This window comes from Pelodiscus sinensis, chromosome 1 (genome assembly GCF_052426305.1).
Source record: "Pelodiscus sinensis isolate ZL-2025 chromosome 1, ASM5242630v1, whole genome shotgun sequence".
NCBI lineage: Eukaryota > Metazoa > Chordata > Testudines > Trionychidae > Pelodiscus > Pelodiscus sinensis.
Window position 1 is genome coordinate 256,250,173 of NC_143052.1, and position 16,624 is coordinate 256,266,796.

Genomic DNA, 16,624 nt, shown 5'->3' on the forward strand with positions numbered 1-16,624 from the left:
TGGGTTCCCATCTTCATTTAAATGAAGAAATGGTGGAATTTGTTCATTTCCTCCTACAAAGGGAAGTACATTCTATCTTTCTCAAGTTAAGGTATTTTATTTCATTGTCACTATAAAGAACCAGTGTTTGAATTTATGTTATTTAGAAAAAGACTACTCATATGTTTGTTACTGTATTAGCAAAATGAAATATATCATAGTAACTTTGTATTTTGTCTACTGAGAGACTGAGCTTACATATTCAAGATCCTATGAATATATAATTTCCAATATGACTAATAATATATAACAATTACATATCATATGAGATACTAAAATACTGTTTAAGTCTTTCAGAAGGGGTTACTGAAATATTAATAATCTTTTATGCTGATATAACTCAGGGTCATTATTAACCAATTTTAATTCAAATGAGCATTTACTTTCCTTTTAGGAGAGTAAGTGGACTTCCAGAATACAAGCCCTTCATCAAGAACATGAAAAAGAAAGGTGCCAGGTAAGATTGCATTAGCAGTATGTTTATACCAATAACCTGTTTTAAAGCAAGTGAAATGAAAACAAACACCTAACTTTTTCAATGCTACTAATATAGTTTACAACATCTGGTAGATTAGAAATCATAGATATTAAGAATTTATGCTCAAAATACATTATTTTATTATGTAGCATTATTTATTTATTTCTCTATTTCTTTTACGCTGGTGCCCAGAGATAGCAGTCAGGATCAGGGTTCTGATCCTGAATCAAGCCCATGGTGTTCATTGCCAAGATTCCCATCTATTCTTCCTAAAATAGCATTATTTGCTACCATGGGTAACTGTAAATAATTTTCTTTATCTAGTTATAATATTTCCCTATAGGTCTTACTTTCAGAGCATGTCCATAATATATATGCACATTCCTTTCTGTGTTTTTAATAATCTGTGTGTAAATGAAAAATGATATAGGCCCTGATTCAGAAAAAGCATCCCCTGTCCAGGGAGGCACTGCAACATATGCATGAGTCCTACTGGAGTCACACATCCTTAAGTACTTTCTTGAATTATGGTGTGACAGAGTGCTTAAACCTTGAAGTGAGAGGGAAGGGATTATGGAGGCCATGAGTACTAAAGTAGCCCTGCTTCTCCTCCCCTGGTAATTATGCACAATAGGAAGGTGAGGGGAGGGGGCTAAAAGGTGGGTGCTCTAGTCAAGCGGGGAAAGTCCAGAACAGGGAGTTGCTAGAGTAGACTAGATGGGGACACCCTAGAGAAGCTCATTTACCCAGGACTATAAAGAAAAGAATTTGAACCAAAACCTTGCTTGGCTAAACAACATAATAAAATATTATATGAAATATTTACGAGTTGCTTTTCAACTGTTCGTTTTCTAGCTACTGTCACAGATTGAGAAGCTTAAATCATCAATGACAGCGGACCTAAATGCAAGTAATATCTTCTATAAGAAAAGGATAGAAGAGCTAGGGCAGAGACTTCAGGAACAGAATGAGCTGATTATTTCTCAAAAACATCAGGTCTGTTTTTTAAAGGATTCTTGGGTATCTAAAACTATAGGGGCATGTCGGAAGAGATTTTTTTTAAAGAATATTTAACTCTGTGGATGAACTTCCAATTTTCATAAATTAATATTCTCTTCAACGCAGGTTGGTTGTATTACCCCTGTATGTGGCTTTGGTGAGATCATTACTGGAGTACGGTATCCAATTTTGGTGGCCGTACTTCAAAAAGGACTGGTAGGTCTTCCTGGGCCATCAAATTCAGTCTCCTTTTGTTGCTGACAATTCCATCAGATAATCCCATTAATAGATGTATCAAATTGGAAAGGACTCAGGAAAGATAAACAGTGGTGATTTGAGGCCTGAAAAACATATTTCACAGTTTGGGTATGTAATATTTCAGAATAACTGATGTTATTTTGAAATAACATAGTCTGCGTCTACACTACAAGCAGTTATTTCGACATAATGTCAAAATAATGTTGAGCTGGAGGACTTCTTACTCTGACTCCTGTAACCCTCATTTTGCGAGGAGTAAGGGAAGTCGAAGGAAGAGTGCTCTTCCTCGGACTTCCTGCTTTGTAGACAATGCCAAAAGCTGAAACTAGCTATTTCGACTGAAGCTCCACAGTTGATGTAGCTCAAGTTGTGTAGCTTAATTCAACTTTTCCTCTGCTGTGTAGATGTACCCTTTGAAACTTAACAAGCTAAGTCTGTTTAGTTTCTCCAAGAGAGGGTTAAGAGTTGACTTGGTCACAGTCTGCAAAAATCTACTTGGGGAAGAGATATCTTAAGGTAGACACTCCTGTAATTTATGAGAAAAAGGCATAATGAGATCTAATTATAAGAATCTGATACTAAACAAATTCAGACCAGAAATAAGGCACAATTTTTTGACTGTGAGGATAATTAATAATTTAAACAGCTAGCCTAGAAATGAGATAGATTCTCTATCACATCAAGTGTTTAAATCAAGTCTTGATAACTTTCTAAAAGAGATACTATATTTCAAAATGTTAATGGGCATGATGCAGAAATTACTGGTTTAGATTGTATGGCCTGTGTTATGCAGAAGATCAGTCTAGATCATCATAATAGTTCCTTCTGACTGTAAAAATCTATTAATCCATGTATGTGTTAAATTGTGTGTATTTACCATGAAGAATCTTATTTTGCATACTTCAGAAAGTGGTTAATTTTAAGCACATGCATAAGTCTTTACAAACTTGGGGCATAGATTTATGTGTCTAGTTAGCAAGTTGCAACTTTTAAATCATCTTCCATAACAAAAAATTACAGCTGAGAGTGAAAAAAACCTACTGAGCAATAAATAAAAGAGAATTAAATAGTATATTCAGAGGAGACAGAGACAAGTATTTTGACTCAGACATCTCCAAAGAAAATCAGCATTACATGGGTTATAAAATGTTTCATAAAGGATCTCAAAGCAGCTTTTCTGAAAAGGAATTATGAAGTTAAAGCTCATCAGAGTGGAAAGTCTTGAAGAGCAGGTGATATTGATGAGAGAAAATGGAGGCTAGACTCAAGGATAGATCATAAAAGAAGATACCTCTCAGGTATCCTACTATGGGTTAAGACCAGCGTTCCCTCTAAGATTTTCCAACCATGAATGGAGTAATTTTGGCTTGTGCACCAATATTGAGGTCATGTGTGCTAGTTTGGATGTGTGCCACCCAATTTATTAACACACAAGTTCTGGCTGCTGGAGGAGACAGCTCCCACCCCCGCCATGCGGCATGTCCTGTTCCTGGCCACTGGAGCAGACACCTGCTCCATGAGGCAGGTCCCATTCTCAGCTGCCAGAACAGGCTCTGGCCCTCCCTTCCACATGGCAGTCCTAGCTACCACAGCAAAAGAACGTAAGAATGGCCATACTGGGTCAGACCAGAGGTCCATCCAGCCCAGTATCCTGCCTGCTGACAGTAGCCAATACCAGATGCCCCAGAGGGAGGGAACACAACAGGTAATTCTCACATGATACCTTCTGTCACCCACTTCCAGAGAAACAAGAGGCTAGGGACACCATTCCTACGCATTCTGGCTAATAGCCATTGATGGACCTAACCTTCATGAGCAGGCCTCCCCCACGCCACGCAGCTGCAGCAGGTCCTGGGCCCCCGCCCCAGTAGCTCCCTACCATGCCATCTCAGCTGTCCCTGCCCGCCCCATGAGTGCTGCTGCGTAGCTCTCCGGAGGAGGTGATCCAGGGAAGAATTTTTTGTGCTTCGCTGCTCAAGTGTGCACCTTAATGGGAACATGGTTCAGACCTTTGGTGGGTTGGATATGCGAAAGATGGAAGAATGTGTCAGTAGGGAAATTAATGCTGTAGCATCTTTTACAGGATTTTAAGAGGTATCAAGCTAATTAAAAAGTAGCAATAAGAATTTGGACAACATCACTGGAAATAGGATGAGGGACTAAAAAAACTGAACATGGTACCAATATTTTAAAAGGTCACTTTAAATATTGAGATGTTAAAAAGTTCAAGTCAGACCTTTCTACTAGAACGTTTACTAGGGATAAAACAAGAGAAGTTTTATATATACAGATTGGTCAAAGTCAGAATGGATTTATAAAGAAAAGTGGTGATGAATTTAAATGAATATAACTAATCATCACAAAATTAAATGAGATTTGACTGGAAAAAAGTAGAGTAAGACGTAACTGTAGCATTATTTTGGAATAACTGACTTTATTCCAAAATAACAAGGAGCATGTCTATACTACAGACTTTTATTTTGAAATAATGTTGAGCTGGATGACTTCTTACTCTGACTCCTGTAACCCTCATTTTACAAGAAGTAAGGGAAGTTGAAGGAAGAGTGCTCTTCCTTCAGCTTCCTGCTGTGTAGACAGCACCTAAAGCCGAGTTATGGTTGGATACCAATGTAAGTCAGTGGGACTTTTTACATACTTAAAATTAAGTATGTGGTTAAGTGCTTTGATGGACTGGGGATGGAATTCAAGCCCCACTGTAGAAAAAGGAAGTACAGCATGTAGTAAAGGATACAGGCCCCTGTAGGAATCCTGCCTATTTCACTGCATAGTCTGAATGGCATGCAAGGTCTATCTACACAGCAGAGAAAGATCCATGGCTGGCCCATACTAGCCAAATTGGGCTCATGGGGCTTCGGCTGCGAGGCTGTTTCACTGCTGTGTAGATTTCTAAGCTTAGGCTGTATAGTGTTTTAAATAATCATTCTTGTCATCCTGTCTTTTTGCAATAGTAGAAATTTTGTTAGGCTTTATATACTTCAATAATAAATTCCATTTACCATTTTATATTTTAGGAACATTATTTTATTCAGTCTTATTGCATCCATTTGTAACTGTGCCCTCATCTTATTGTATTTTTTTTTTCAGATAAAAGAATTGTCCACAAAATCACTAGCTAATGTCAAATCGCAAGTTGGTAAGTGCAGGCTATAAGAAAAGGATATAAAATAAGTTGATTCTGCCTTCCAAGTCTAATATTTTGGTTCAATTATCGTAATACAGAATATCAACCCATAGTTATCATAGTCCAAGTGGTAATAGAAGTGTAAAATCCCATTTAATTTGTTAACTGGTTTAACATTATGTTTAATCAATTAAGTGGGGACGTATGGGGCCTATCGTGAATGGGGACTGCTCCGGCTGGGCTGCTCCAACCCCCACTGGTTAACCGTAGTTTGCCAGTTAACCAGTTAGCCATTCACACAGCTAAATAGTACAGTTCATTACAAACTGATATCTGGACTTCACAAATATAATTTAAAAAAAATCAAATCAGCACTTGCAGTTTAATAGTACAGGCAGTCCCCGGGTTACGTACAAGATAGGGACTGTAGGTTTGTTAAGTTGAATTTGTATGTAAGTCGGAACTGGCGTCCAGATTCAGCCGCTGCTGAAACTGACCAGCGGCTGACTACAGGAAGCCCGAGGCAGAGTTGCTCTGCCCTGGGCTTCCTGGAATCAGCCGCTGATCAGTTTCAACAGCGGCTGAATTTGGATGCCTGGGACAGAGCAGCTGGGGCGCTGCCGGGTTGGTCCCACAGCGCCGCTCCTCGGCGCTACTGGACCAACCCGGCAGCACCCCAGCTGCTCTACCCCAGGTGTCCCCAAGTCAGCTGCTGCTGAAACTGACCAGCGGCTGACTACAGGAAGCCCGAGGCAGAGTTGCTCTGCCCTGGGCTTCCTGGAATCAGCCGCTGATCAGTTTCAACAGCGGCTGAATTTGGATGCCTGGGACAGAGCAGCTGGGGCGCTGCCGGGTTGGTCCCGCAGCGCCGCTCCTCGAGGAGTAACGGTAGTTCGGAATAGGACCCTAGTCCGAACTACCTAGTTCGAGCCCCGTGTAGCCGCGCTACACGGGGTTCGAAGCAGCGGGGATTTAAAAATGGCGGCTCCCCGCTTATGCTAATGAAGCCCGGGAAATTCAAATCCCGGGCTTCATTAGCAAGTGCGGTATGCATACATTACCCTCCTAGTTCGAACTAGGAGGGTAGTGTAGACATACCCTTGCTTATTTAGGGTTTCAAATTTACCAGTTTCAGGGCTTCTGAGTGACTCTGGCTCTTCCTTGGCTCCCCAGTTCCATCTCTGCTTGAGGAACTCTGCCATTCCTATTATAGATCCTGGGCCTTCTCTCGTGAAACCTCCCTTTTAGGTGTTTTCCTAGCTTTTGTCCCGGGGCTCAAATTCTTTTGTCCATTAGAACAGAGTTGCCACAGCCTAGTCTTCTTGGGTCTGTATTTGAATCCTGGTAGCTTTCATATTCTACCATTGTTCAGGTTTTCATAGGAGATCTTCCCTTCAGCCAGCTCCTGATGACAGGCTTGCTTTTGACTGAACTAAGAAGTTTAATAATACTTAGCCACATGACTTGGGCACCTGGCCACCATTCCCGTCTTGGTCTGGTGAGCTTTCCCAGAACTATCTGTTCTTAAAGCAGTCATGCTTAGGAATCAGCTGGCCCTGGGCTGTCACTGCTGTAACAAGGAACAAACTATGCTATGACAGAAAACATTTCACAAATTAAAAAACAGACAAAACAGTCTGATTGATTTGCCCAGGTCTACACTTACTACTCAGTGGCAGAGTAGAATTTCAGGATTATATCTGCCATCTCCAGCAGCTAGGTAATACTGTTATTTTAGTTATTTAGTAAAGCAACCTTTTACTAGTTTTGAAACCTGTTGGTATAAAATTTTGTCTTTCCCTTGAAATATGTTCTTTAATTAACTTGTAAATGTGCTACAGTAGAACCTCAGAGTTCATAACTCTTAATCAAACATTAATATTGTTTTTCCAAAAAGTTAATGACCGAACATTGACTTAATACAGCTTTGGAAATTTTCTATTAGGAAGAAAAATGCTGCTTTCCCTTTCTTTTTTTTTGAGTTTATGCTCTATACAATACTGTACTATGTTTGCTGTCTCTGTGGCTGTGTCCAGACTCCATGCCTCCGTCGACGGAGGCATGTAGATTAGCCAGATCGGAAGAGGGAAATGAAGCCGCGATTAAAATAATCGCGGCTTCATTTAAATTTAAATGGCTGCCCCGATCTGCCGATCAGCTGTTTGTCGGCAGATCGGGAGAGTCTGGACGCGATGCCCCGACAAAGAAGCCTTTCTTCATCGACACAGGTAAACCTGGTTTCACGAGGCTTACCTGTGTCGATGAAGAAAGGCTTCTTTGTCGGGGCATCGCGTCCAGACTCTCCCGATCTGCCGACAAACAGCTGATCGGCAGATCGGGGCAGCCATTTAAATTTAAATGAAGCCGCGATTATTTTAATCGCGGCTTCATTTCCCTCTTCCGATCTGGCTAATCTACATGCCTCCGTCGACGGAGGCATGGAGTCTGGACACAGCCTGTGTGTGTCTCTGTGTGCATGCTGCTGCCTGAATTCATACTTGTGGTTTCAAATGAGGTGTGCAGTTTGTAACTCTGGTGTTCATAACTCTGAAGTTCTATATAATATCTGCTATGTTTGAGTGTATACATCTGTTATTGTTGAGTGTAAGACATTTGTTATTAGCTTCTTACTTTTGTGCTTTTTTAGTGAATGCTCCAGCACAGCATGCTGTAGAACCTAAATCAAGCCTACCAGCCACTCACGGTAAGTTCTGTAATAGTTTCAGTACTTGCAAATGTAATACTTAGTCTTCACAATTTATCATATGTGGGATCCTTTCTATGTGAATACTTAAATTCAGTATAGAATACAGTTTATTTAACTATGCTTTAATTATCACATTAAACATTGTTCTAATATATATGTAACTGTGCTATAGAGATAGATAGGCATAAAAACTGACAATGCTTTGAGAGTGATTCCTGTAAGACAGGTTATTTTTATCTTCATGGTGTATTCTATGTAATTGTTTTTCCAACTGAACATTAGAACTAACAGTGGAGCGGATGCAAAATTGTGACTTTCTGTTAGACTAATAGTGAACAAAACTGATGTTTTCCTTAATAGTGTGTGTGCTTTAAGTCTTAGGCTAGGGCTACACTGCAGAGGGAAGGTCGGTTTAAGGTACGCAACTGCAGCTTCATAAATAATGTAGCTGGAGTCAATGTATCTTAAGATGAGCTTGGTGCCAAGACCACAGCGGGAGGCCCGGGGAGAAACACTCCCGTTGACTTCACTTACTCCTCGCAATACCAAAGAGTGCTTGCGCCAGCAGGGGCACCCTCAACATTTGATTTAGTGGGTCTTTACTAGACCCACTAATGTGATTCCCGAATATTGATTGCCAGAGCATCAGTCCTCCGATAAGTGGAGATTTAGCCTTAGAAAACTATATTTTTTCATGTGGCTTCAGTTATTAGTTGGGGAAAAATTACAACAGACATAACCAGGCATAATCTTTGTGTACTGTAGGTCAATATATTGGTTTATTAACCCACAATATTGTGATATCTAATACTTGAAAACAGCCACCAGCCCCAGGTATCCAGGGTTCTCTAGCCCCTGGCCCTGAACTGCAGTGGGCAGCCTGGTTTCCCCAGCTCTGCGCTGCTGCATGCTGCTGGGATTCTCCAGCCCCTGGCTCCATGCTGCCACAGGCAGCTGGGATTCTCCAGCCCTTGGCTTTGCACTGCCATGCTTCCCTGGCCCCATGCAACCATGGGCAGCCAGATTTCTCTAGCTCTGCGCTGCTGCAGACTGCTGGGGTTCTCCATCCCCACATTGCCATGGGTGGCTAAACTTATTCCTCCTCCGGTCCTATGCTGCCGCAGTCTGCTAGAGTTCTCCAGCCTGTCCCCATAACTTTTGTGGGGCTCCGATCCTGCTGCCCCCAGCTGGGCTGCTGGCTCTCCTATCATTAGGCTCCTGGGCACTCTGGTCCAATAGCATTCGTGGTCCTGCCGGACCACAGATGTTGCCAGACCAGAAAGTACTGGTTTTCAGAGGTTCAACCTGTAGAAGTATTTCTAGAAAGTTTAATATTGGATACAATTTTCAGAAGTGCCTAAATGACTTAGAAGCCTGAACCTCATTTTCAAAAGCAATTTTGGCATTTAGGGCTAAATCCACAGAGGGAATTAGGTGTGGCTTCACTCAGTGTTGCAACACTTAAACTCTAGGTGCCCTCTCCTCTAATGGAATCCTTAGCCCCAAGTTAGGCATCCAGACTCTCCATAAATGCCTAGGGAGAGTTAGGTGCCTATGGAAGGAATTATCAGAATCTATCAAGCTGAGTAGGTAGCCACCTAAATTAGATATGAATGAAGTGCAGAGGAAAGGGGTGAGGCTTAGGTCCATATCCTCAAAAGTATTTAGGCACATTCCTGGTATTGACCTGGTTTTTATGTGTCTGACTGACAGAATGGAGTGACTTGCTGCCCTCTACTTGAATCATGAACCCCTCCCTGGAGTTAGGCACATAAGCCCAAACAAAAGGAAAAACTATGTAGCACTTTAACGACTAACAAGATGATTTAATAGGTGATGAGGTTTCATGGGCCAGGCCCACTTCCTCAGATCGTATTCTGGAAGAGAATTGGCATGACCATATATACCAAAGGAATACAGTGAAAAAAGTGAACACATTATTAAGCTGACAAATCAGATTCAGTACAGAAGATGGGGTGAGGGAGAGGGAAGTAGGGAATAGTTATTTATGAGTCAATGAATGGATAAACAGGGGTGATAAGTAGGGAAACTATCTTTGTAATGGTTAAGGTAATTAGCATCTTTGTTAAGGCCCATTCGTAAAGTGTCAAATTTAGGCATGAAAGTTCTGAAGTTTCCCTCTGTAATCTGGTGTTAAAGTCTCTTTGAAGTAAGATACATGTAGTAAGGTTGTTAAGACTATGTCCAGGTAGGTTGAAATGAAAAGCAACTGGTTTTTCCTTGTGAAGATGTCTGATGTCTGATTTGTGGGCATTAATTCTTTGGCGAAGTGTCTGAGAAGTCTGTCCAATATACATAGCAGAAGGAAAGGCTTCTCAGACACTTTGCCGAAGAACTGACTCTTCCAGTTTTAAATGCTTCCTTTCCTGTTGGTAAGCCATTTCTGTCAGAGATGGCCATTTCCTCTGCATTCATTGCCTTGGAGAGGTATACATCTCAGAAGTGCACTTTTTGTCTCAAATTAAAATCCAGAACCAAAAAGAGCCATATGCTAAAATTAAAACTGCTCATGATGGTAAGCTTACTCCAACCAACCTTTGACCCTGCATCTGGACTCTCCCCTTCACAGCAGTCCCCAATGAGACTGATCTGATCTATAGCACTGGATCGATACTACCCAGGGACTTCAAAGAGGAAATCCTTCGATTCCTCTCAGAAAGTCTTGCAAAAGTAGGCCACAAATTCCCCAAGTAGGAAATCAGCCAAGAAAAAGAACAAGCATACATGGATGGAAATTGTAATTTGGTAAACAAAATGTTTTGTGGTTCAAACTTAGAACCCCGATGGACTGCATGAGCTCTCGGGCCACAGATTGCCCACCCCCACTGCAGAGGTTATAAATTAAAAATATATAATTTATTGTTTCCTTTTTTAATAAGAGGAAGTTGATTTTTCTTGCACTCTCTCTCTGTACTTCATTTTTATAGAGCTCTTTGAACTGAAGAACTCTCTATCGCCCGGTTTAAGTTTTTCTGAACTACATAAAATAGATTCTTAACCACCTTGTGTGGTGACTGTAATCATGTCACTCAGGTACTGGGATAAAGAAGCAGCAGACTAAACAAAGAGTAGATGTGCAGATGTGCATGCCTAGATTTTAATAGAGGCAAAGTGTTCTGGTAGGAATGTTGAGAACTCCTGAAAGGCAATTCTGTAAATTGCTTTACAATATCTATGTCAATGCAAAAAGCACAAACATTTAGACATGACAATGTCATTATAGCTTGAAGGTTAACTGATTTTGGGTGGTGCTGAAGTCAGCTTCAAAATGCACTTCTCTTGATAGCAAGAGAAGCTTTATTTATAACAAACAAAACTATGTAATAAAGGGGCATATGTTTTGTGATGCGGTGGAGATGGGGATTTTGAATTAATTCAAATGCTTGTCCAACGTATATTTGTAATTTTTTAGAGAAAGAGTTGAGTGAGGGTCTGAGATCTGCTTTAGAGACACTATGTCAGGGGTGGGCAATCATTTTTGGTAGGAGGGGCACTCCAAGATTTTGGTAAGTGGTCAAGTGCTGCACTGTTCTGTGGAGGGGATGTGAGGGGTCTAGGTTGGAGGCTGCATACAAAAGGGTGCAAGGGGTAAGGGACTGGGGTGCAGGAGATGGTATGGGGTCTGAGATGGGGTTTGGGTGGAGGATGGGGTTGTGATCTGGGTCTGGGGATTGGGGTATAGGATCTGGGAGGATGTTTAGGTGCAGGAGATGATTCTGGCCTAGGGGAGAAGTATAGGAAGGGGTACAAGGTCTGGGAGTTGTCACCTGGGGCAGGGGGTGCAGAGGGTTTGGATGGTGATCTGGGGGAGGGAGTTGGATTGCAGGAGGAGTTGGGGTGCCTGCTGCAGTCCCTCTTGAAAATACAGGATGCTCCCTCCACGTGGCTCTCAACTCCAAGTGGGGGAAGAGGTTTGTGATGCCCCAGGCTCTCAGGCTGAGATCAGTCCTTATTGGCCAGTTGGGGCTGGGCATGGGGAGATCACATGAAGCCTTCTAATCCCTGCAGAGCAGAGAGTCACAGGGACTGTGTTTTAAACCACAGCAGCTGTGTGTGCCTGAAGGTCCCGGCAGGGTGGTCTATGGGCCGGATCCAGTGGCTTGGTGGGCCAGATCTGACCCCAGGCCATATTTTGCCCAGCCCTGTATTATGTGATTCCCAACAATCAAATAATTATATTTGTATTTAGATTTCACACCCATGTACTGGGTCTGAGTGAGCAAATATGTGGTGCTAGGGGGCCCAATCAGACACTCAGAGACCCAGGTAACTTTGCTTCTCTTTAGTAATCAGAGAGGGAGCATTTGTGAGCAGGCTGATCTCCATACCCATTTGTTAGAAGGCCAAGTTGCAGATCAATTTGTGTTTTCTTATATTGGATTCTATGTTTATGGAGTGAACTAGTCCTTCTTAAAACTTGTGCACACCAGTGTCAAAGGGAGAGCATACCTTGCTTGGAGAAATATTTGTTGTTGTTGTTGTATTCTTTTTCTTGCTCATCTGTCCCTCTCCACCACCATACAGGGTTCCATCTCTGGTACAGTGAATGATGACAGATAGTATGGATAGCACAGTTAGATTTCTGGCTTTCAGCACTGTTACTATTCCAGGTGGTGTTGATTTTAACTCAGTCTAATGAGAGGAGGAGCAGTTAACTATAAGGTGGAGCAGCAGATTATTTTAAACCTTGGTTTCTGGAAATCAGGATTTCCTGTTACTGTTTAACTACTTGAGACGGCATTATGCTGTGATGACATGACACACTTAACACAGATTGCATTTCAGGAAAGTAGACATTATGAGGACATATTTAATCCAATTACATAGTAACTAGCTCAGTAGCCAAATCCAACAAGTGCTAGCCAGCAAAGTATGCATCTGACCAAGCAATCTCTTAGCAGAGTTTTGCTTTTAAGTGGTCTTGTGAAGTGTACTGTCTGCGGAATCTCATTCTCATTCTGGGGCAGTAGTGTAGGTAAGAAGCTTTCTCAGCACTTACAATTTGTTACAGATTATATGGGAGCCAAATTAAGTGGTAAATCTTAAATCTAGCACTCTATATGGTTAACCAAGTCAGGGGCCGGACACATCCTTAGAGTTAGGGAATGTAGGAAGAATAGCGACCCTACTGAAGCATCTTCAGAAGCCTGTGCAGCACCTCACTTGACCCCTGCACAGAGAGAGGTTTGGAGAATCTGTGTAATAGATGTGTCTCCTCTGTCCCCTCTCACACCCAAACCCTTACCCACCTATGACCAGCATATCTCCATCTGTCTCCTGCTCCCTATAATGCAGGAACCATGAAGGAATGGAGATATTGCCTTAAAGTGCAGCTTTCCTTCCCCACTCATGCAATGGAACAACCAGTTCTAGGGCTAGGGGACCCTTTGTGGAGTCAAGGACAGATTTTGCCTCTTAAAAGAATAATTATTTAAAAATAGCCCCTCCATGTGCCCAAACGAAAGTAAATTAAATGCAGCAAAACCTGTTAAAATAAATATGTGATAATTGATTTGTTTAGTTGTTTTATCTCTACTTAACAATGAAAATATAACTTGTAATCTTTGACTTTTAGGAATGGGAGAACAGAGGTTCTCATTTTTGTTTAAATAAGTATTTGGTTTACACAGTGAGAATAATCATTTATCTGGGTGTGTCTATACAACAGGGTTTAATTTGAAATAAGATATGCAAATTGAGCTAAGTCAGTTGCATAGCTTATTACAAAATAGCTTATTTCAAAATTGGGAGCATCTACACAGAACTTATTTTGAAATAGAGCAGTCTGCCTTGACTTCCCTTACTTCTCGTACAATGAGGGTTATAGGAGTCAGAGTAAGAAGTCCTCCAGTTTGACAGTATTTCGACATTATTTCAAAATAACTGCCAGCTGTGTAGATACGGACTAAGTTATTTCAAACATAGTTATTTTGAAATAATATTGCAATGTGGACGTACCCTCAATCTCTCTCCATATATATATAAAAAAGTTTTTTCCTGTGGGATAGCAGAATGATGTCATCATGTCACTCTGTGTCCCGCTGCCCCTCCACTCTCAGCTGCTGGCCTCCTCCCTCTTCTCCTCCCCGCTTCCTGGTTCTCGGGGATGGGGGAGCCACACAGCCTCTCCCCTCCCCACTCCCTGGTGCTCCAGGAGGCAGGAGCAGCGAGGGAGTGGCAGGAGCCACATACCCTTCCTCTTCCCTGGTGCTCGGGGGGGGAGGGGAGGGTGAGCTGCAAGGCCTCCTCCCTTCCAGGGGGATAGGAGCTGCATGCCCTTCTCCCTCCTTGCACCCTCAGCCACCTCACCCACCCCCTTTGACGAGACTCTGTGCCCCCAGTCCCTTCACTCATCAGACTCACAGCCTCCTCACTCACGGAGCTCCTGAAAGTCAGGAGCCACACAGCCCTCCCCCCCCAGCCTCCTCACACACCTTCTCAGCCAAGACCCTGCACCCCCCAGTCCCTTCACTCACCTCTTCCACTGAAATCCCACACCGCCAGCCTACTCCTGCTCCTTAGCCCCTGGTCAGACACCCTGCTCCTGCACCCTCGCCTCGGTCAGACACCTACCCCCAGAGAGAGCGGGGTTGACAAGTGTAGTGAGCAGGGGTGCAGCCCCCTAGTATTTTATAAAATATATTTGCATGCTTTCCTACTTCTCTTCTTAAATTAGAAACATTAATAATTTTAAAGCTAGAATTACAACAAAATCCTACATCCTGGCCTCATTTATATAAAACTTTTACATGTGCAGGAGGATGCAAGTGAAATCTGTCAAATCTTTGGAAGAATCACTTCAGTGTGTTCAATGTGAGTTTTGTCACTAATTTTATTGGGGACAGGATTTCAATCCTTCCCTTTTTGCATTTGTTTATACATCATCATCTCCCTTTGGCTTTGTAAATTGGCAAATCAATATTTCTCCAATTTAATTAACTTTACTCATTTATACATTTTTGCATTATGTTTTTGACTACTTCTGTCTTTAATGCAGCTTGCTATTTACATTTACTTTTTGTAATTCTTACCAGGATATCGACTGCAAATAAACTTGGTAACTTTGTTGCAGTGAATTTTACGCTGGGGAAACTCAACAGCTAAATTAAAAAACAGCTCAATTAGAAATTGAGTATTCTATCAGATTCCTGTCCTATCAAATGTAATGTTTACTACTTTGAACAGTCACAATGAATAGGGCCCTTAGTTTTTGGATCTGTGAGGTAGTTTGTCAGCAGTCAGGAAAAAGAAAAGCAGAAATTACATCTCTGTATATTCTTTTTCATAACTTTCCCTCTTTGGATCTTGATCTTGACTATTTTCTATCCTGTTTGTCTGCTATTCCTATTTTTCCTCATTATTAGAAAAGGCACTCTTGGTGCATATACTGGAGCCCATAGAGGAGCTTTCAGAAGAGGAAAAAGGTAATGATGCGATCAGTCAAAATGCAGTGGGTATTCCTTGTAAGCAATTTATTTGGAAAAAGAAATGGATAGCATTGTTTGGTACCTTTACAATATTTTTCTGTAATTTCGAATATGCTAGATGTATGAGCAAGACGTATGACTATTCCATTTGTAGTTGCTGTTTGTGAAATATAATTTCTCTATTCAGATTCAGCATATTCTGATGGGGATCTAAAAATTACTTGCTATAAGCATATTCCATACATTCCTCTAGTTATCAGGATGTGTTAATTTTACACAAATGAATACATTCTTATGAAGCTCTTTGTATATTTGTAAAACAGTAATATTAACTAACCAAAATAACCTCTTATCAAATTAATTAACAAAAGATCATCAGGAAGTGTTCTGTGGTTTGCTAAGGCCACTTTGCATAAGCTTAAAGTGGCCAGAGAAGACCCATGGAAAGGAACTCTCCAGAGTAGTAGAATAGTAGTAGAATAGTTCATATTAGGCTGCGTCTAGACTGGCAAGTTTTTCCAGGAAAAACTTGCCAGCTGTCTACACTGGCTGCTTTGAATTTGCGCAAGAACACTGACGATCTAATGTAAGATTGTCAGTGTTCTTTCGCAAATACAATGACTCTCTCGTTCGGGAAAAAGCCCTCTTGCGCAAATGCTTTTGTGCAAGAGGGCCAGTGTAGACAACTGAGAACTGTTTTGCGCAAAAAAGCCCCGATGGTGAAAATGGCGATCGGGGTTTTCTTGCGCAAAAGAGTGTCCAGATTGGCACGGACGCTTTTCCGCAAAAAGTTCTTTTGCGCAAAAGTGTCCTTGCCAATCTAGATGCTCTTTTCCACAAATGCTTTTAACTGAAAAACTTTTCCGTTAAAAGCATTTCCGGAAAATCATGCCAGTCTAGACGTAGCCATTACTGTTTTAAATCCAATGAGGGCAGCACTGTCTTCTGTATTAATAACTTTTCCATGCTCAGTGTAAGATGATGGGGGTGAGCAAAATGGGAGGAGGGAAATTTGTTGTATAGTTAAGGTCTGAAGTACCCAGTCTTCTACTGTCCGAAGACCCGAGGGACTTTTTGCAATTGGTGAAGTGAGGGCTGTTTGTGTGGAGCACTAACTTGAGCTAGGCTTAGGCAATTGTGAATTAGGGTACAAAACCCCACTGTATGTGGCAGCTCCTCTACTCCGAGTGCAGCTTGGATAAGTGGAGAATCAGGGCCCTAGGATTTACCATGCTAGAAGAAACACTTAGTATGATATCCTGCTCCTGGTACTGGCCAGTACCTGATAGTTCAGAGGAAGGCCACACCTTCTCTCTCATGTCATATTGCACAGACAGTTGGGCAGAACTATACATTAAAGGAAAAGTTTTTCTTGACCCTCAAAAGCAATCTGTTTAAATCCTGAAAAAAAGAGATATGATACTACTTTCAAATATTACTACTTCTGTACAGTGCGTCAGTGAGGGATTTCCTGAGGAACACTCAGCTGCCCTCATCCATTTTTAGTAGAGCTCACTTTCATTTTCTCCTTTCTTTTCAAGATTTTCAGAAGT

At 41.7% G+C, this 16,624-nt stretch overlaps 1 protein-coding gene across 3 annotated transcripts in view; it reads left to right on the forward strand.

Moving 5' to 3' along the window:
• DZIP1 (DAZ interacting zinc finger protein 1) overlaps positions 1-16,624 on the forward strand; it is an 84,761-nt gene that overhangs the window by 43,759 nt on the left and 24,378 nt on the right. For 2 of the 3 annotated variants that reach the window (XM_075918812.2, XM_075918813.2), the window contains exons 7-10: positions 434-496; positions 1,373-1,513; positions 4,880-4,928; positions 7,564-7,620. In XM_075918812.2, coding sequence (XP_075774927.2) covers positions 434-496; positions 1,373-1,513; positions 4,880-4,928; positions 7,564-7,620 — 310 coding nt within the window. The remainder of the gene's footprint in view (positions 1-433; positions 497-1,372; positions 1,514-4,879; positions 4,929-7,563; positions 7,621-16,624) is intronic. The other variant, XM_075918814.2, reaches the window with a different exon arrangement.